The 20459-nt window shown below is 35.4% G+C and overlaps 2 protein-coding genes across 8 annotated transcripts; one reads left to right on the forward strand and one right to left on the reverse strand.

Annotated features, from left to right (window-relative positions):
• The first annotated feature begins 1858 nt into the window (after nucleotides 1-1858).
• SDG25 (SET domain protein 25) lies at nucleotides 1859-14734 on the forward strand. 7 transcript variants are annotated; one of them, XM_086228619.1, is made up of 18 exons: nucleotides 1859-2133; nucleotides 2333-2910; nucleotides 3076-3192; nucleotides 3873-4178; nucleotides 4910-5260; nucleotides 5336-5635; nucleotides 5739-6230; nucleotides 6326-6737; nucleotides 6905-7054; nucleotides 7157-7578; nucleotides 7660-7782; nucleotides 7913-7993; nucleotides 8743-8796; nucleotides 8895-9046; nucleotides 9271-9313; nucleotides 9390-9456; nucleotides 10489-10633; nucleotides 11267-14734. In XM_086228619.1, the coding sequence occupies exons 1-15, from the start codon at nucleotides 2121-2123 to the stop codon at nucleotides 9290-9292; spliced, it is 3573 nt and encodes a 1190-aa protein (XP_086084745.1). In that variant the 5' UTR covers nucleotides 1859-2120; the 3' UTR covers nucleotides 9293-9313; nucleotides 9390-9456; nucleotides 10489-10633; nucleotides 11267-14734. The 7 variants fall into 7 exon arrangements, with proteins under 7 accessions (XP_086084745.1, XP_086084744.1, XP_086084747.1 ...); XM_086228618.1 differs by having other exon boundaries at nucleotides 9400-9456; XM_086228621.1 differs by having other exon boundaries at nucleotides 6905-7024; nucleotides 9400-9456.
• A 1804-nt stretch (nucleotides 14735-16538) lies between these two features.
• Nucleotides 16539-16880, reverse strand: LOC147273347 (uncharacterized). The gene has a single exon (XM_086228205.1). The coding sequence runs from the start codon at nucleotides 16878-16880 to the stop codon at nucleotides 16539-16541; it is 342 nt and encodes a 113-aa protein (XP_086084331.1).
• Nucleotides 16881-20459: the final 3579 nt, after the last annotated feature.

The raw sequence follows: 20459 nt of genomic DNA on the forward strand, positions 1-20459 counted from the left end.
CATGTGAAAAAATATATATTTATAATCTATTTCTTGTCGACACATGAACTGCATTATATCTCCTTATTTTTCATCTTAAATTTTTTAATTGAACTATTGAATAACCATTGCAAGTTCAATTGCAGTCCAGTTCAATAGATACCAAAACTGTTCACAAAATTGAACTATTAAAATGAACTATTGAACAATTACTGCAGATGCTCTAATTTCAATTTCATCCATCATAGTCCTGTAGTTTGTGTAGTTTATACTTGGACAAAATCAATTTTTTCGTTCAATTAGTAAATGGAAAAGTCATATGGGTTGCACATAGAAGGGCAATCTAGTCATTTGATGGAATTTGATTCAGTTTCAGTAATCAATTTATTTTCAATAATCGATTTAGTTTCAGTGTTCAATTTTTCAGTTTCAATAATCAATTTAGTTTTAGTGATCGTTTTTAGTTTTAGTGATCGATTTCAATTTTAGTGAAATCGATTGCAATTTCAGTGAAAATTTCAGTTTTAGTGATGATTTTAGTTTCAATGATCAACTCAATTTCATTGATCGATATTCAGTTTTAGTGAATGATTCAGTTTCAATGATCCAACACACGTTAGTGCGTCAGCTTGTGTCAGAAGGGTAAAAAAATAATCATAAGTTTTAGGGAGTTTTGGGAGAGTTTCTAAATGGTTGGGGGGAGGGGCAAATTTTTCACAAATAAATATTATAAAGTCCACTTTTGGACTCTTATTGATAATTAAACCCACATACTTTATCCATGTCCTAAAAAAGCCCACTTAATTAGTTTTAAACATATCTTTTAAAAAAACTGGTGGTTCTCTCTCTCTTTCTCTTCCCATCTCTTTCTCCTTCTATGATGGCCTCTCTCTCTCTCTCTCTCTCCATTTTCTTCTTCGATCAAACCCTCGTCGTCTGGTGAGTAAAGTCAACGAGACCACAACCATTTCTCTTAAATCTCTTCTTTGATCTCTACCTCTATTCTTTCTCTTTGCTCTCTTTCTCTCTCCCTCTCTCTATTTCTATCTCTCTTCTCTTTACTAAAATCCATCGCCAGAGTCTTGAAGAAGGTCGTCGACCTCTTGATTGGAGTTTGTCGAAGGCATGATCTGGAAGTATAAAGGCTGTAGTTTGTCAAAGGCACGATCTGGAAGTACTGAGTGATCGAAAAGTAACTATCTGGGACGATAATTACTGTCAGACAATGGCAATTATTTGTTACTATCAAAATTAAGATTTTTTTTTCCAAAAGCTTGAATTTTTGTGTTGGTTTTATGCTTTTTGATATGTTTATAGAATAAAAGATAGAAGATTTTAGGCCTTCTATAATGGTGATCTTTAAATACCTAATACCCAAATTAATTTTGGGTATCAAAAAGTGTAAAAATATAGATTTTGGGGATCACCAATACAATGGTGTTGAGGCCCAAATATGAGGATATTAATATGTAACTCATTTCTTTGTTGGTGGGACAACCATTAAATTGGTGATGGATAAGCCATTTAATAGCTTTTATTTGTTGGTGGGCCAACCATTTAATTTAGTTTTGGGTATAGTTTATACCCAAAATTGGAGATAGTTTTTGAGTCTCAAAAAATTATGGGGATCACATTCCGACCCATTGTGGCTGAATTATATCTATTTTATACCCAAAAAATAAGTTTGGGTATCAGATTCAGTCTCACTATGGAAGGCCTAAGCCCAACACTCATTAATCATTTATCCATAAAATTAAGCCCAAACCTAATACCCGTGTACTTGTGTAACTTGTTTAGTTGTTTTGCCCATTCAAACAAACAGAGAACAAAATCAGTCATTCTGTGCTTTTTTTTTTGCCCGCTTGAGCGCAGAGCCGCAGACACCAGACGCGCGATAGAGAGAGAGAGAGAGAGAGAGAGAGAGAGAGAGAGAGAGAGACTCACCTTCACAGAGCTCACAGTTGCTGATTGAAGGTTCCTGCTCAAAGTTTGGGTGCCGAAACTCTCATAAATTGGTGCAATTTATTGAGAGTTTTAGTTTGGGGTTGAATGGGAGATGGGGTTCCTTTTGGGTTGTTGGTAGGCTGTGTATTCACAGACTCCACAATAAGGGCTCATTCACATACTCAACAGTATGTAGGATGGGATGTAAAGGTATGTCAGATTCTTCTTTTTCAATTATTGGGTTTTGATATTCTAATGTTAATTCATTGATTGGGTTTCTTAATTACTAGTTGGGTATGGACAATTAGGGTTAATTTGGCTTAATTTCTCTTTCTTCCCTTTTTTTTCTTTCAAATTTTTGAACTTTATAAATTATTGTGTGTTTATTTATTATTACCATTACCATTAGGTGTGAGAATAGTAGTTTTCCTTCTTCGTCTTGCTCTGATTTTGATGACAAAAGTTGGTTCAGATTCTGCAATGGAGATGAGCTGCCGGTCAAATGGCAAATCCAGTGCTATTCAACAGCCCTGTAACTCTGGGGGCACCTCATATCATATGCCTCCCCTTTTGGTGAGTGGATGGATGTATGTTAACGAGCAAGGACAGATGTGTGGCCCTTATATTCAGGAGCAGTTATTTGAGGGTTTATCCACTGGTTTCTTGCCAGATGAGCTTCCTGTCTATCCTTTGGTGAGTGGGACGTTAATCAATCCTGTACCACTGAAGTACTTCAAGCAGTTCCCTGATCATGTTGCCTCTGGGTTTGCATATCTGAGTCTGGGCATCTCAAGCACAAGCACACCTACAAATTCTTTTACATCTAGCCATGGGAATTTGGCTACATGTAGCAGACCTGCACCTGCCCTTGTTTGTCCTGACTTCCAGTCCGATTCCACTTTACATGTTAACTACAATAGTAATGTTTCCAATCAGCCAATATGGAACTCTGAATTACCTCACCTAGCTAAATCATGTCTGTTACAGGTATTTAGAATTTTCTGGTTGAGCATATCTGCCTTTTCTCATTCCCTTCCGAAAGGAAAAAAAAACATTTTTGTTATGTGTTCATTATATTATGTATCTCTTAATGTCTGTCTTATTATTTTCTTCTCTTTTGTTTCTCTAACCCCCTCCCTATGTATATTCCAGTCAAGTGAAGAGTCTTGTTGGTTGTATGAGGATGATGAAGGGCAGAAACACGGCCCACATTCCCTTTTTGAATTGTATTCTTGGCATCAATATGGATATCTTCGGGATTCACTAATGGTAAGATTTGAGATCCTAATATTATGATGGTGTTGGGATATGTTTAGTGCAATTTTATGAAATGAAGCTCTTTAGAAGTTCCAGAGAATATCGAAAATCCAATTTGCAGTTTAGTGGCATGTAATATCACATCTTTCAGGAATTGAGCCTTTTCTGAACTTGTTGAAGTGAGGTTAAATATAGATGGGCTACCATTTCTAGAACATTACATGATTGGAGTGATTCCCATCCATTAATCAGAAGTTTAGTTATAACAAGTCAACTCAATTCAGGAACTCACAAAAGCCTTATCTAACCGAAAAAGTGTCATTTTGAGAAATGTTTTAGCTGCATATCCATTTATTACAATAAGATAGAAGTTCTAGGGTGAAAAGTGAACACTGTCATTGTTGGAGGTGGATGCTCCTGAACTGTTGCATCTTCTGTGAAACTCACTTTAAAGCATGGGCTTACTGTGTTTGTACTGCTTTTTATTGTCGTTTTAAGGATAGATTTAAGTCCCTCTGAACTGCAATGCTTTTGAAAATTTCTTAATGAAGTGCTGGAAGTTGTGTCTTGAAGCATGGAGGATCCTTTTGAACTTGCTAGATCTTCTATATGTAGTGTGTTGCATAGATCTGCTACCTGTTTGCATTTGCAAATTTTTTGATACTTGGGCTCTTTATGGATTTGTTTTGCAGATATTTCATGTTGAAAATAAGTGTACACCCTTCACACTGTTATCTGTTGCAAATGCATCGAAAAATGATGGCTCTGAAACCGTTACCAAATCTGATTCCAAAAGCAACGGGACTGCCTTTTTGGTAGGCTTTATATCAGAAATTTCAGAGGGAGTATCTTCCCAACTGCACCATGGAATTCTGAAAACAGCTCGTAGAGTTGTATTAGATGAGATTATCAGCAATGTCATTGCTGAATTTGTTACCACAAAAAAAACTCAGAGACTTGAGCAGGCTGTGAAGACTAGCTCCCTGGGTGGCAGAACGGTAATGTATACTAATGCCAAAGTAGACTATTGATTTTGTTACTTTTAATGCATGCTTAAGAGTGCTTTTGTATTAAGCGGCTTTGTTCGGTAACACTTTCGCCAGTAGCGGTTTTGTTTAGTAGCACATAAACAATTTCATTAAAAACACAAGTCCTTGCAATTTTACCTGGCAATATTTCTTGGAGGAGTACCTATCAGGTGCTTCTCCAAAAACCACTGCCATTTGGCACTGCTTCTTAGGAAGCGCTTTTACTTAGTAGCGCTCTTACTGAAAGCACATATACTTTTTTATAAAAATTCTGTGGTTCATGCAAAAGCACTTGGAGGTGCTTCCTCCTGTCAGGTGCTTCTCAAAAAACCTCTTAAAAGTGCTTTTATAACTCATAAGCACTTTTATTTATTTTTGCCAAACGCTATCAAAAGCGCTTTAACTAATCTGAAAGCGTTTTTGGCAGTTCTAAAAGCAGTGCCAAACGGGCCCTAAAAGTGCTTCTTTGACCCTAAAGCACTTCTTGTTATTTCAACCAAACATTACAAAAAGTGCTTGTTGCTATATGAAAGTGCTTTTGACATGCCAAAAGCACTTCTTTGACCCTAAAAGCGCTTCTTGTTATTTCAACCAAACATTACAAAAAGTGCTTGTTGCTATATGAAAGTGCTTTTGACATGCCAAAAGCACTTTCACACATTTATTTTTCTTTGTAAGTTAACAGTGTTTTGTTTCAACAGTCTGAAATTGCTGGGGATAGGAAGAACTGTGCTGCTCTTTTGTGTGAGGATACAGCTTCTGACTATGTTGCTGATGTGACATGTATTAATCAAGATTCCACAGAGCCTCCACCGAGCACCAAATCTGTTGGAAGCATTGAAAACTTTTGGGCATCGTATGCAGTTGTTTGTAGAATGCTTTTTGATTATTGCACTGAAGTCATGTGGAATGCTGTCTTCTATGATCCAGTGGCAGAGTATACCTCTGCTTGGAGGAGGAGGAAACTTTGGTCTGGTTCTCCTGTGTTGAGGACACTTCCTAGTAAATGTGGTGATTATGTCGAGAAGATTGAAAAATTACCCCATGAAACTGTAAGTCATTAGCCTGCTTTAGTTTATTGTCCTGCTGTTATGTTATATCTTGTAATGTTCCATTTGGTTGTGCAGTTACTACCGTGGCAAAAATCTGATACTTGTGATGATGATCCCCCGCCTGGTTTTGAACTTGTGAGAATGCAATTAGTGGATCATGCCCAGCCATCAATTATCCCTTCATCGGTTCTTATGGAAGGAAAGTCATCTAAACAGATAAGCCCTCGATATGAAGACATGAAATGCATTATAAAATATGTAGAAAATGAGCTCCAGTTGTCTGCAAAGAATGCTTTGACGGAGTACGTTGGATCTTTTCTTGATGATGAAGTGAGGAAATTAGTTAATTCGTCTGGAGATGAAAATTTGATGAAGGTGATCTAGGGACAATTTGTTATGCATATCATATCTATACTAGTTCATCTATATTCAATTAGTAATTCCTCATTATGTTGGATTAACATAGTTGTTGCTGCAGGAAAATGTTGATTCTTCTGTACAGGGTTCTGACAGGAGCATAAATGGATCTTCAGACACATGTGATGAATCAAGGACTTCAAATAAAAAATCTGCAGAGATAATTCTATCTGACACATCTCTTACTCCACAAGTAGCAAAACCTTTACGTCATTCTGTACCTGAAAATCGTATGTCTAGTTTGTTGGAAAGTGCTTTCAAGGGATTGTGCTCACAGGTTGATGATGTGGTTGTTCAAAAAGAGATAAATGAGCCATCACCACCTGGACTTGTAGACAATGCTGAAAATCATATTCCATCACGCATTTGCAAATTCCGACCTTCAAGGTCAGATGAGAGTATTCCTAAGATAGGAGAATATATTACCACAGCAATGTGCCGGAAGAAACTGCATGATGATGTTATTAGAGAATGGAAATCATCATCTATTGATTGTACTCTTCATCAGTTACTGGCATCATGGCGTACTTCAAAGAACCATGCTTCAAATGAGGTACGCTGCTCCTCCCCTCTGCAATCCCCTCTCTATGGATTTAGGATCTCTAGAATTCCCTGTCAGTTCAGTTGATATGTACTTTTTTCTCCCAGGAAAGAGCACACAACACAAATAAAGAACATCCGGAAAAACTTATGGAAGAAGCAAAGCATTGCCACAATTCTGACACTGCAGAAGTTTCTCCAGTGATTGGTAAACATACATATCACCGCAAGAAGTTGCAGAAAAAGTCAGGATCTTCTCGGTTTGTAACTTCAGTTGACACTGGGAAACGAAATGAAACAGTGGAAAAGTCAAAGAAACATGTTGCTGGACATGTTCCTGAGACTGCGGAATTAAAACATGGTACTTTGATTCCTAAAAAGAGAAGGCTGAACAAATCCCAAACTGAATCATCTGGTGGTGCCACATCTTTGCAAGCCATTGCTAAAAGGTCCACTGATAAGTCAGCAGCAAAGAATGCTGGTAGTCGGAAACTATTGAAGGTTACCAAAGCAGTTAAAAGTATGAATTTCCTTAACATTTATTTTGATGTTTGCAAATCTTTTGTGGACATAAATTTCAATTTGTTGAATTAAGTTATACACATACATATTTTTTGCTTGGGGCCTTGTATGCTGCCCGTGTACTGGGTTTTTGTCACTCACAGAATAGAATTTATTTGATAATAGGGGATTGTGACTATTATTCAGGTAGTGAGCCCATGGCATGTGCTCCTAAACCTAGTGGAAAGATGGTTTCAGCTCATGTTGGGGATCACAATGACGTTGGGAAAGTTGTAAAAGGCAAGGGTAATGATGTTGGGCTCAAGGGAGAGCCTTGTGAGTGTTCTTTCATCCATTCATTCATTTTCTTAATAACTTTTTATGCAATTTGACACTTTGTTCTATTCTTTCTTTCTGTATTCTTGGTTCTGTGTACAGTAACTAAGGCATCAAAGCTGAAAAGGGAGCGTGTAACGGATGGTTTGCAATTATCACATCCCAAAAAGGTCTTGAAAGTAGCCAATGGTGCTACCAAGCAAGCAGCATGTAAACCAGTTGCTGTAAGAAAGATAAAGTCCAGTAAATCCAAGACATTAAATCCCTGCCCTAAATCTGATGGATGTGCCCGGGCTTCGATTAATGGTTGGGAATGGCATAGATGGTCACTAAATGCAACTCCTTCTGAAAGAGCTCGTGTTAGGGGAATGAAATATGTTAATGCTGAGTATCCAGGTTCTGATATTAATACATCACAGTGGTCAAATGGCAAGGGTCTTTCTGCAAGAACAAATAGGGTGAAGATGCGCAATCTTCTTGCTGCTGCTGAGGGTGCTGACCTTTTGAAAGCCACTCAATTAAAGGTGATTTCTGAATCAAATTTTGTCTTGGAATATATCTAAATGCTCTTTTGCACATCTTTTTGATATAATAGTACATGGTAGGCAAGGAAAAAGCATCTACGCTTCCAACAGAGCAAGATACATGATTGGGGTCTTGTTGCCTTGGAGCCAATTGAGGCGGAAGACTTTGTTATTGAATATGTTGGAGAACTAATTCGTCCCAGGGTATATTTTACTTTACAATAATTGCTTTATTCCTCCCATGTTTGGTATGTGTGTGTGTGTGTGTTTGTGTGGTGTTTTGTTTCTCTTTTCTTTATGTCTATCCATTTTACTTTGGTTTCTGATTTTGCAGATATCTGATATACGTGAGCGTCATTATGAGAAGATGGGAATTGGCAGCAGTTATCTTTTTAGGCTCGATGATGGTTATGTGGTTAGTGAAGCAATGCTGATGCTGACTTTAGTTTTATTTTGTGCTCATATTTGAGTTATTTTACAGCACAGTGTCTGAAATATTTTGTCAATATGAATCAGAGGCCCTGACTTCTTGGAGGCCCAGGGCGAAAATTTAAAATGGGCCCACTTTTTAACACATAATTTTACAAAAAAAAGAGTTTGAAATTCTGCAAACGTGTTCTTTTTTTGGCTTGAAGATAGTAGTTTCGTTAAAAATGAAATGATAAAGTAAATGAAACAAATACATTCAAGACAAGTGCAACAACCACCAAAAGTTCAATGGCCTAAACAAGAAAGATCAAACAACCCCATGAACTGCAGACGTGTTTTAGCAAACCCATTTGGTCCCTGAAGTCTAAAGTGGATTTAAGAGAATTTTGGAAGAGTATTGAGGGAGAGAGAATTGAATTTAGAGAAGGATAGAAAAGGAATCTGAGAGAGGAAGAGAAACAGAAAGTAGTAAGGGAGCAGGGAACCTACATTATTGTCAGATTTACTTACAATTACAAATTTTAAGAACAATAGTTAAAGATGAATTGGTGTTATGGCACGTCACATGCCACTAGGATTCTTCAACTGCGGCCTACATTTGTTACATGTTATTTTGCAATGCCTGGATGGATCTCTTAATCTTTTTTAGACCTTCCCTTCTTAAAGTTATTTGGCACAATTGGAGCAAAGTATGCTATTGCCTATTGGCTAATATTTTCTTTCTGAAATTTGTAGGTTGATGCTACAAAACGTGGAGGAGTTGCTAGATTTATAAACCATTCTTGTGAGGTAGCTATATTAGTCTATTAGATAATAATGCAAATTTGTTGTATCACATAAAGTTGTATTTATCTTTGGCCTCATAATAAGAATTAATTGTTTTGCAGCCTAACTGCTACACCAAGGTTATTAGCGTTGAGGGTGAAAAAAGAATTTTCATTTATGCAAAACGACATATAGCTGCTGGTGAAGAAATTACTTACAATTACAAATTCCCTTTGGAGGAGAAAAAGATTCCCTGCAACTGTGGTTCAAAAAAGTAAGATTGGATGAGATTTTACAGGACTGCATGATCTTGATTTTGTATTCTTCTTTTCATCATTTTACATTTTGTTGCTACAGAAAAAAAAAGTTACTATTTCATTATTTCTTCATAAAGATTCTTTACAAGAGGCAAGATAAGATGCTTCAGAGGGCTTAGAGAACAACCTCAGCTTATACATGCTCTTTGATTTACTAATAATGATCTTCTCTTTGGTTCAGGTGCCGTGGATCATTGAATTAGTTAATGATTTGAGTTTCACTGGTGAGAGTACTATACATAGTTCTTCCTTAAATGGAGTTGTAGTTGGATTCTTATTCATGCCCTCTTATCATTCAAGGGTTTCGCAGGACATTTATTCAGTTCTGTGTTGCATTTTGTTGGGGTGGCAGTATATCATGCCAGAGGTATGGTTTAGCACTTCTTAAGCGTTAGTTTCTTATACTTCATTGCAGTTTTCTTGTACTTCATTGCAGCTTATGTTAAACACAAAGTTTTCAGTTTTCTAAGTGAACTCATTTAAAGGTCTGATTACATCTGTGGTTCGTACCTTCTATTTTTCCTTGTTTTTGGTAGTGTGTCTAGTCCAGTGTTTTCAAAGGCGTAAAGGAGGCACGCCTTGAGGTGCGATTCAGGGTGAGGTAAGGGTAAAATGCCTCAGGTGTCCATGTGTTTGATTCTAGGCCCCATAGGCTTGTGCCTTTCTCCTGAAGGGTGCACCTTGACTCTAAGAAGCGCGCTTCGTGTGCTCTAGTGCAAGAGGTTTAAGCCTCTTGAGCTTCTTTTCTTTTTCTTCTTGCGCTTCGTGCGCTGCAACCAAGTAGGATTTGTTTGTTCTTCACTTGTCACTGCAAGTTTTTTGTTTTTTATTCACTCCTCTAGTTCCATAGTTGGTGCATTCAGTGCATTTTTGCTTTCCCTACCCTTTTGATTTTTGTTTCATTTTCTTTGTAGCCTTTGTTTGTCAGTTGGGGTGCTATGTGTGAAATTACCAAGTGTTGAATAAGCAATTAAAATAATTCATGTTTAGTCGGTTTTTTTTCTTTCATCTATGTTCTTATTTTTTTTTCTGTGTTATTGAAATTTTATTTTTTGGGTTTTAGTGTATAATTTTATATATTTTTAATTATAAATTCAATTCCCAAAAGGCTTAGGCGTCAACGCCACCCATGAACGGTAAACCTTCTCATGTTACGCCTTCGTCTTTTAGAAACATTGATCTAGAGTCTAGACATGTTGAGCATTCTCAATTTGAGATTATTCAATATATACTAAACAAATGGGCCTAAAAAGTTCCAGATTGCAGGTGAGGTCATATTTAAAAAGTTCATCTGTGTTGACAGTGTGATTTCACGTGCAATATCTAACGGTTTAATGTTTGTAATTAGAGACTAATGAATGTGTTTTCTAAAAGTCATGTAATCTTTTGTTGATTGTAGTTTGATATGCTTGGAGGAGCTGGGGTGGTTCTTTCACAATACAGAACATCCCCCTACAGCATGCTATTTGAATATTCATTGGATGCTGTAAATAACAAGATGGATAAGTCACATCAGAGTACTCCGGCTGGGTTTAGCATCAATTGTATGTTTCCGAATCACAAAATTGTTCAAATAAAGTTGAATGATCTATTTATATACTGCTTTGTATGTAACTTGGTTGTATGCTCTGTTATGCATATAAGGTTTTGCTCCCAAATTGTGTGGAAAGTAACTGCATTGGCATAATAACAGTCTTGTGATTTTTTTTTTTTTTTTTTTTGAAATAATGTTTGAAAGTTTAAAGTTTGTAGACATATAAAGCTTTATAACTAATTGGGTTTTTGTATTTTGCGCGAAAGAAAGCTCTTGCGTATTTTTGCCTTTCAAATTTATCCCCCCACCCCCTTTTTTTTTTTGGAGGGGTGGCATAATTTTATGTTTTCAATTATGCAGATATTTTTTTATTTTTTTCACTTAAACCTTTTTCCCCTAAAGATTATCCGTGGTTAGGCCACTGGATTACAGTGTCACTAGAATTTAAATTTTTAAAGGAAAATTTTTTACCAAGAAAAAATTTCAGAGGAAAAATTCCATTGGATTGGGCTACCAAGTTATTCTTAGATTTTTACAATCATTTTCCTGCCAAAAATTGGAGAATTTGCAATGCAACTTGTACAAGTTTTCTGACAGCTGAAGCACGGGTAGTGGGAATTGATGCAAATTTGATCTCTTTCAGGTTACGAATTTTCACTGTTGAAATCAAAGACTGGATGATGTGACCATGGTGGTGACCATTTCACACGTTGAGAGTTTTGCCTGGTGTTGTCAAAGAATTACTGACCCCTCTTGTAGATTTCTCTAAGTTGCAGATGAGTTTCTCCCCTTTAGAAACTGTAAATCAGTTCTTTTCCTGCTTACATAACAAATTTTGGAATATCAAATTCTTGTATAAACATGCATTATTTTAATATATTTAATACTAAGAAATGAAATTTATACAGGTTCAAATGCTTATGTTGGTAGTTTAAGTTTAAAGTTCATGGCTAAAACTGTTATTACCCTTGCATACAAGGAATGTACATGGTCCTTAAATCTATGCAGTATGGGGTGACTACCATGAAAATATGAATCCTAATGTTTGATTTTCATTTCCGGGATTACTAGGGAAAGCTATCCAGCATTTGATGTATCAGATTCCTACTTATCTAGTTTGACCTTGGACTGTGTAGCATGGATCTCAACCTATTGACTATGCATCTTGAGCATCCATCTTGATATGCTTGGGATTAATCACGAGCTTTGTGATGCTTTTGCTTTGTCGGATCACCTTTCTATTAAGTGTTACCTTTGCCCATCAATCAATTCTGATTCAGGGTTACTAATCAAAATGGTCATTATAATCAAAATAGGAATATGTGTGTGTGTGGTGCATTACTCTTTTGTGTGGGTGTAGCTTGTAGGATCTTTTGTATTTTTGCAGACTAGATAAATCCTCTTATAAGCATGGGAAAAGAAACTCTCTTAGGCCTCGTTTGATGCATAGGCTTAAATTGGATAAGATAAATGTCTAGATTCATGTGTGTTCAAGGAAGAAGATGAAGGATATCTTCTAACTTGAAGGAAGAAGATGGGAAGAAGATAGGTTAGCTATGAGGGAAAACTTATCCCCACTAATCCCACCATTTTTGGGATAAGTTTTTCTTATGATTAGTTTATCTTATTCCCATTTTCTTCCTTCATCCTATGCAAGGGTAAAACTGTTATTACCCATATTCCCATATTTTAATATCAAATCATATCCTATGCATCAAACTAGGCCTTATAAGCATGGAAAAGTGAACATAGCAGGAGGGAATAGATATTTGAAGAAATTATCTTATAATCATGAGATATGTGAGCATGCATAAGCATAGAAATATGAACCATTAGATTGCAAAGAACCTATTAAGATGTTGCAATTCAATGGCCCACATTTCTCATGCTTATGTTTGCTTATATTTTTCATGTTGAGAATTTCTGTAACTACTATTGCTGTTTGATTGCAAGATTTTAAATTAAATATAATGGGTATTTGCTAGTGGAACGGTGTAGGTACCTGGTGAATTATAGTTGCAAAAGGATGTGGGCTTTAGATGTTTTATCTGGCGTGCTTGCAAAAAGAAGTGGCATTTACTGAGATTTCAAGTGAAGTCATTGGCATGCAGTTAAAAGCTCTGGACGTTTATAATAATCAATGTGTTGTGATTGTTGCTGAGGGTTAAAATTGTTCCATAAGACCATCGGTGTTAGTATGTATGGCTAATTGATTGTGCAATTTTTTTAGCCAATAGTTTGAAACTGACCGAGGGTAGTTAATTAATATATGTATGTGGAATTGTAGATGTGCTCTCTTTCATTGTCGACCTATAATATAATTTATATGTCCTTTTTATTTTATATTATTATTATTATTGCTTTCATTTTCTTATATTTTTTTATGGTTGCAGGAGTAGTGTAGATCAATTTAGCTGCTGGGGCGGAGGTATTTTGTGCCCTCTTGTAATCTGTTATGGTATGGTATGCATCTCCTCTGCTTTCCATTTCGACTACACTTGTTTCAACTCCAATTCTCTTCTCTTGGCTCAAGGCCGTAGAGACAGACAACCCACACAATTGGCAATTATCGACCATATTAAGATATAGACTAATCAAAAGTTTTCCCACAAACACTTTGAAAATATCATCATGTGAATCAAGCGAATAATAGAAACTTTTTAATATAACCAATTTCATTGGTCGGTCATGCTTTTCTAGATAACAACTAGTTTAAATGAAGAGTTGATATGTTGTGGGGATTCATAGCTCTGGTGTAAGAGCACTTACTCCTAAAACAACCAATGATGACGAGAGTTCAAATTACCTAGACCTTGGGTGTTCTTTGGTTGGTGGTGGGGACATGGTGGTTGATGCAACGTTAAAGAGTCCGGAGATGTAGGCTAATAATAATCTATAATAAAAGATGTTACCTCCCTAACGATGAAATCCTTAACTTTGTGGATTTTACACTTAGGGCCCGTTTGGTTCATGGAATTGATTTCTTGAAAAATTAATTCCTTTGCATTTTTCAGGGGGAATGAAATGTGAAGAAATCAATTCCTTTGCATTTTTTAGGGATAAGGGAATGTGAAATTCTCAAAAATCAATTCCTTTACATTTTTCAGGGGGAAAGGAATGTGAAATTCCTTTTCCTGTGTTTGATAAAGTAAATTAGGAATTGAAAGCAATAAATGTTGTGTTTGGTCAGTTTTTTAATTGTACTCTAATTTATTATTTCAAAAAGCAGTGTTAGTTTTGTAAAAAAGAAAAAAACAATAAACGTTTTCCCAAGAGGGGAAAATCAATTCCATTTTTTCAGTAAGGGTTTCATTTTTCTCCTAATAAGGGCATCAGATTCTCTTGGGCCAGAAATTGAATTCTCTTCATTGTACTTATCAAATATGGGAATGAAATTGATTTCTCATTCCCAGATCTCCAAAACTTGAATCAAACGGGTCATTAAGACGATTTCGATCATCGAACTACAATACTGAGTAGTCCCATAAATTATACCTCAATTATGCTTAACAGAAAAGCTATATATATATATATATTTTGTGTGTTGATACATATGCTTTTGTCTGGAGTTATGTGATTTAGGTTTTCATTTAATTATCTTCCAATATAAAGTGTAAATACTAAATTCTAAACTTGTAAGCCCTAAATCCTAAATGTCAGATTTTTATTTTATTTTTTATTTTGGCAATTAATAAATCTACATACCCTGTTCTAAACTCGTAAGTCTTAAATGTTTAAACGACAACATTTTAGACACAATAGTTATGATTGTTGGTTTATAGTTTGGATAATTTATGAGATTATGGAATAAATATATTTTTTCTAGGAATCTTGCTTAAAATCAATTTCCACTGTCCACTGACGGCTGCAGTGGTCAATGGTTTTGACAAGAATGAGGTCAAGAGGCAGATTGGTAATGAGAAAGCTGAAGCAGTTGATGTTGTCATGTTGGCTATTTTTGTACAGTAGGTCAAGACCATGTTGTATACTTGCTGACTTGCATGTCACATCCCACTGTTTATCATGATTTGTTGTGCTTCTTGTTTCAATCTTTAACCTTAATTGTGTATTATAAACCGGTTTATATTTGATCCAAAAGTTTACAAGTCAACTATTATTTTGCCCATACATCCTACCCGGTTACATCAAGCAGAAACAAGTACATTAAAACCCGTTTATATCAAGCAGACACATAGTACATAAAAACACCAACACAAGATCCAAAATCTTATCATGGCAGGATCAATAATCAATACAGTGTGAAAAAAATAATCAACATACAATAATGCTAGAGTTTTTAAATTTTTTAGTCAAATTTTTGCTCACTAAATAATGTTTAAGTGAACATGTTAGTATGTAACTTTCTCAAAAGAAATGAGATTACATTATCACTTGGTAAATAAATTTGAGGGGTGTTGCACTACTCATCAATATAATGACTTTGGACCTTTTTTTTTTTTTCCTATGATGATTTGAATAAGTTGCAACTCCGCCTGTGTCTTAATACTTATCATACACAGCCGGTCCCAAGCCCGGATAAAGGAGGAGGGTTATCACAATTTATATGGAGATTCTATTATTAGTTGACAATCTAAATCATTGATTAAGTAAATTTTAATTTTAAAACAAAGTGTCATATATATAATTTAATAACATATGAATAGAATTTGATAACATAGAGCTTGTCATACATATATATAATAAGGGGGCATAAAGGAAATGCTATGCATTGCACTCCATCCATTAGTGATGTATATTTATGTTGGACTTTGTAATATTTGGTTCATTGTGGACCAACTATTGGTCTTCACTTTGTTGGAATCAAAGTGGAAAATTTCATAATAATTATACTCTACCATAGATAAAATATATACATATATACATGTTCCTTCTATTGAAGTATATTTCAACTTATTTATATTGATGTATGACCTTGTTGGGACCTACACAAATTGTTTTGTGTCGATCCGAACCGTTTATTTTTTACATCAAGGGTTTTCTCCATTTAAAGTTCTAATGTCACTTAATTATTTTTTAACCAGTTGTATTGTGATTTCTATAATTTCTAGAAAGATAAGAAAGTGCTTTTATTTTTATTTTCTCTCTTTTCCCAAAAGATATTAGAAAATTTCATCTACAAAATGTGCTTGCAAGCACTAATTAGATGGTGTGTTTGAACATGAGCAATTATATGATACCAAAAAAAGAAAATGGAAGACTTGCTTTATTGCAAAGATTTATATGCACGAGTAGTTGGTTCCAAGCCAGAAAAAAATGTCCGATGACGATTGGAAGAAACTCAACAGGAACCCGTTGGATTATTCAAAATGGCTTGAAGATAATGTTTTCCATCATTTTTAACAGTGACCTCAACAACTTTATTGTGGAAGAAGCCTGATCATTAATATAAAATGAAGATTACAAGTAACAAGTCTATGAAAAAAGAAAAATAGGAAGCTTGTTATTTAAGAGTTCTCTTTAGTGTGTCAGGATTTAAACTTGGAATTTTATTACAAGTCAGAATTTGATAAATAACAATCTCCAATTCCCTTGCTTTTTTTTTTTTTGGCCAAGAGCAAAAGAATTCCATTCAAAAAAGCCACAAAGGCAGCAACAAAACAAGGTAAGCAAACATCTAGAAAATTCAAACAGAACCAAAACAGAAAACTACAGTAGACATAGCAAATAGAAGAAGAAAAATTAAAAATTAATCCAGAGGGAGTCTATCAGCAACCATAACTCCAAGCAAGGAAGATGGGGGTGTCTCCACCCAACCCTTTGGGCACAACTTCCTTCTAGATAGCAGAGCAACTGCATTAGCAGCACCATTAGCTTTCCTTTGGCACCCAAGACCACCTCACAGATTCAAACTGAGAGGCAAGATGCCAAATCTCCTCCACAATTGGAAAAATATGTCAGTCCATCAGTTGATTTGACTTATCACAAGCTTTGATAATTGTTTGAGCATCATACTCAATTACAACCTTTGTAAGACCAGATTTCTGAGCACATATTAAACCTTCTCTCACTAATAGAGCTTCCACCACAGACACAAAATCAGATAAGCACTGAACAGAACTTCCTCCAAAGACACAAGCCCTGCTATCCCTTATAACCACCCCAAGACCAGCCTTGTGAGAGGCTTGATCCCAAGATCCATCTGTATTGACTTTCAATTCAGGAGCACAAGGGGGAGCCCAAGCAACATAATCATGAGAGACGGAGGAGAGAGGCAGAGAAATAGAAGGTTTATACATACACTCAAGATATTCTAAACAAGCTCTTTAAGCAGATAGACCAACCCACACAGGATCATGAAAAGATTTTTGAAACACAGCCTTACATCTGGCCTTCCATATATTCCAATTAATAAAACAAAGAGATAATTAGACTTAGATTTTTTAGAAAAATAATTTTTAGATGGAAACCGGATGTGCTTTAAAATTTATAAGAAAATCATTTTAATTCATAATAAAATCATTTTAATTTATAAGAAAATCATTTTAATTCATAATAAAGTTCTTCTCCGATTTGAAGAGTATTTCCCCTCCTAGGGTGTAGAGTGGGCATTGTAGAGGTTGCACGCCAAAAATCTCACAGTTAAAACCTAACATAAAGCCGTCAAAAAAGAAAAATAAAAGAACTTAATTAAAAACCCTAAATCATTACCGGTCTTAGTCTAAAAAAGAATCATAAAATTGACTAAACTCTAAGTCTCCCTTAAATTCAAGAGAGAATATATTCAGACAAGGATAGAGCAAGTATTTAGAACTTGGGGGGGCTAAACAAAAAAAAAAAACTCGACAGTATGAGAAAATTTCATTAATAAATAAAAAAGATACACCTAGTCAAGAAAGGACATAGTAAGTCCTACCCCTCAAAATGCATATCTATACAAAAACATATACTAGAAAACATGAAAGAATATTTTTTTTTTCTTCGTAATTTGTTGATGATTCGATTCCGACATGATAAACTAGAACTACTCACTATATATTATAAACATGACATGTAAGTATATGCTAAAATGAAAATCCCTAAATCAAATCCTTAAATTGATAAATACACATTCCATAATATTTTGTAAATTCAATTGAGTCTCAATGTATGCATAACTTAATCCTTAAATGACTAAATTCACACCTTAAATTAAATCCCTAATAATAATAAAAACCCTAAATTCAGCCTCAATGCCCAAATATTTAAACCTAAATGAAATTAAAAAACAAAAAGTAAGATAATAGATCGAGTTAGAAATACATGCCCTGCTACCTCGTGTTGATTGTTGCAGAGAGACAGAGTCAAGTGAGAGGGATTGTACAATACTAATAGAGATGATAAACGACAAACAAGAGAGACAAGAGAACTGAGAGTTTGAGAACGTGATTGTTGGGAGTTTATGGGCTAGGGTGATGCTTTATTTATTTATTTTTTTGGGTGGGCTAGGCTTTAATATATACATATAAAAGAAAAATTTTAGGGTGGGCTGGAGCACATCTAGCCCACAACAAAGATCTGTATTCAGAGTCCTTCTTCCAATAATCCAATACCTCCAATAACCAAGAACCAAAAGTAGAAATTGCAGTCTTATCAATCTTGTACCCCAAACAATCAAACCAAACTGCATTAACCCAAGAGCATAATAAGAGCATAGGTTCAGTGGTTTCATCATACTCACCACATAAAGGGCACAAAGCATTAGGAATGATCTTCCTTTTCCACAAATTCCACCTAGAAGCCACAACATTCTATAAAACCTTCCACAAAAACAATTTAATTTTTGGTAGAGACTTGGCCTACCAAATAATCTCCAAAGCCTACCATCCACCTGATGAGAAAAATGACTAGAAACCAAATTGGGAATTCCATGTGAGAATGGCGCCAATGATAACCAGTTTTGAGTCTTTTGATTGAGTAACTACCAGACTTAGAGAAAGGCAAAACAAACTTGTCATGATGAATTTTGGGGCCAATATGAATTCTGCAATATGGATGTTGTCCAATTCCCTTGTTTAATTAGTTTCATTAGTTAAGAAATCTTAAAATTCTATTTGGGTAAAAATGTGGAATTTAGTGGTTATAAAGTCCAACTTTAAATTCCATGTCATATCTGAAATCACAACATAATGAGATTTTAAGAAAAGAAACACATCCATCACTTCCATCACCACCAGGAGGGACCACTAGTTGGCTAACCTGGGCTATAGTTCAGGTGGCCCAAATATTTTTCTATGTATTTCTAAAAGTCCAAAAGATCTTTGTCCATCTTAATCTCTATCTCTAGCCCACTTCAGCCACGATCTCTAGCCATTTCTCTATTCTTATTCGCCTATTATCTTAGTCTTACAACTTTAAAAATTTATTTTACCCAAACTTTGGATTATGGATGTGCTCATGATCACCACCATCGTCGTTGCCACCACCATTGCCATTATCTCAACATGCTAACACCGTCGCCACCACCCTTGCTACCACAACCACTGCCTTCATTACTATCACCTCTTTCATCACTATCAACAACATTGTCATACCATCGTCGTCATTACCACCAACTCGACCTGCTTCCATTGTTGCTACTATGATGCAGTGCATGACAGGCTAGATGTTAGAAAAGCGCAAGAACACGACCTTCATTAAGTATGTTGGAACCCCTTCCCCCTCTAGCTGAGTCATCTGTCTGGTTTCGCTTACGAGGGCCAAAAGCTCTGCATTTTTAGAATGAGAATAGTCAAATAAATAACATTTATTAAACTGATAAATCCTAATGTATTACCATGGTAAGCACTGGGCCGAAAAGATAAATTAAAAACCCAAAAGCGTGTGAAATAAAAGCCCAAATACAATCAGTGCGACCCAAACTCAGCAAATCAATCTCAGCCAAACAAGGAATGAGGGAAGACTTGGACGTGAAGGAAAAGGGGAAAACCTAGTCCCATTTCATAAAGGGATTCCCAGGGTTCACCAAGGTTACGCTCATATAAAAAGAAGTGGAAGACTGGAAAGAAGCTCTCAACAACATCAACAATCCAACCCCAATTTCAATGAGACCTTTCAAAGTTTCCAGAGATTTCTTAAGAACTAAATTCCAACAATACCATAGTTTTCTGTGTTTCATAGCAATTCACTTCTTGTTTTAGCTCTTCTAGGGGTTTCAATTTCCTTAGTATCGATTTGTTATTGGTATTTTTATGAGAGATTTAAGTTATTTTTCCCATGAGGTTTATTGTTAGAACTACAATTGTTGCTTAAGTTCGTGATAATTAGATTACCTACACTTTCTTCATTAAAGTTCATTGTTTAACATTTCATTTTATTACTCTCAAGTATGTTGTTTGCACGTTCGAATTCACCAACATAATTACATAAACTTACGGCCAGTGATTGTAAGCACATATTTTCTGTAGATCATAAACATTAAGAAACACAAGCAACAAGATTAATTAAACAACTTAATCAAAGTCAAGAACACATACATGATGCCATAATGAACAAGTCTTCTCCTCTCTACAATCCTTAGTGGAACTCAATATGGGGCTGAGAATATTTGCAGGTTTTTTTATTTTTATTGTGAGAGCAGAGACTTGTTCTTATATAGTGGTGTTGAGATTAGAGTTCTCCCATAAAGGTGTTACTTGTACATCAAGTACCTCTAACCAAACACTTACTAGAATAAGAACTCCTAATACATATCTAATTAGGACTTAGTAAATCCTACTAATCAGGCCCTTAATCCTTGTCAAAGTAGAATCACAACTTGACAAGAACATCCGGATTGACTTAGTATAGCCCTTTTTCGGACTGTAAGTCATAATGTTTAGTTGATTCCTAATACACTA

This window comes from Dryas octopetala, chromosome 9, assembly GCF_963921425.1.
Source record: "Dryas octopetala chromosome 9, drDryOcto1.1, whole genome shotgun sequence".
NCBI classification, from domain to species: domain Eukaryota; kingdom Viridiplantae; phylum Streptophyta; class Magnoliopsida; order Rosales; family Rosaceae; genus Dryas; species Dryas octopetala.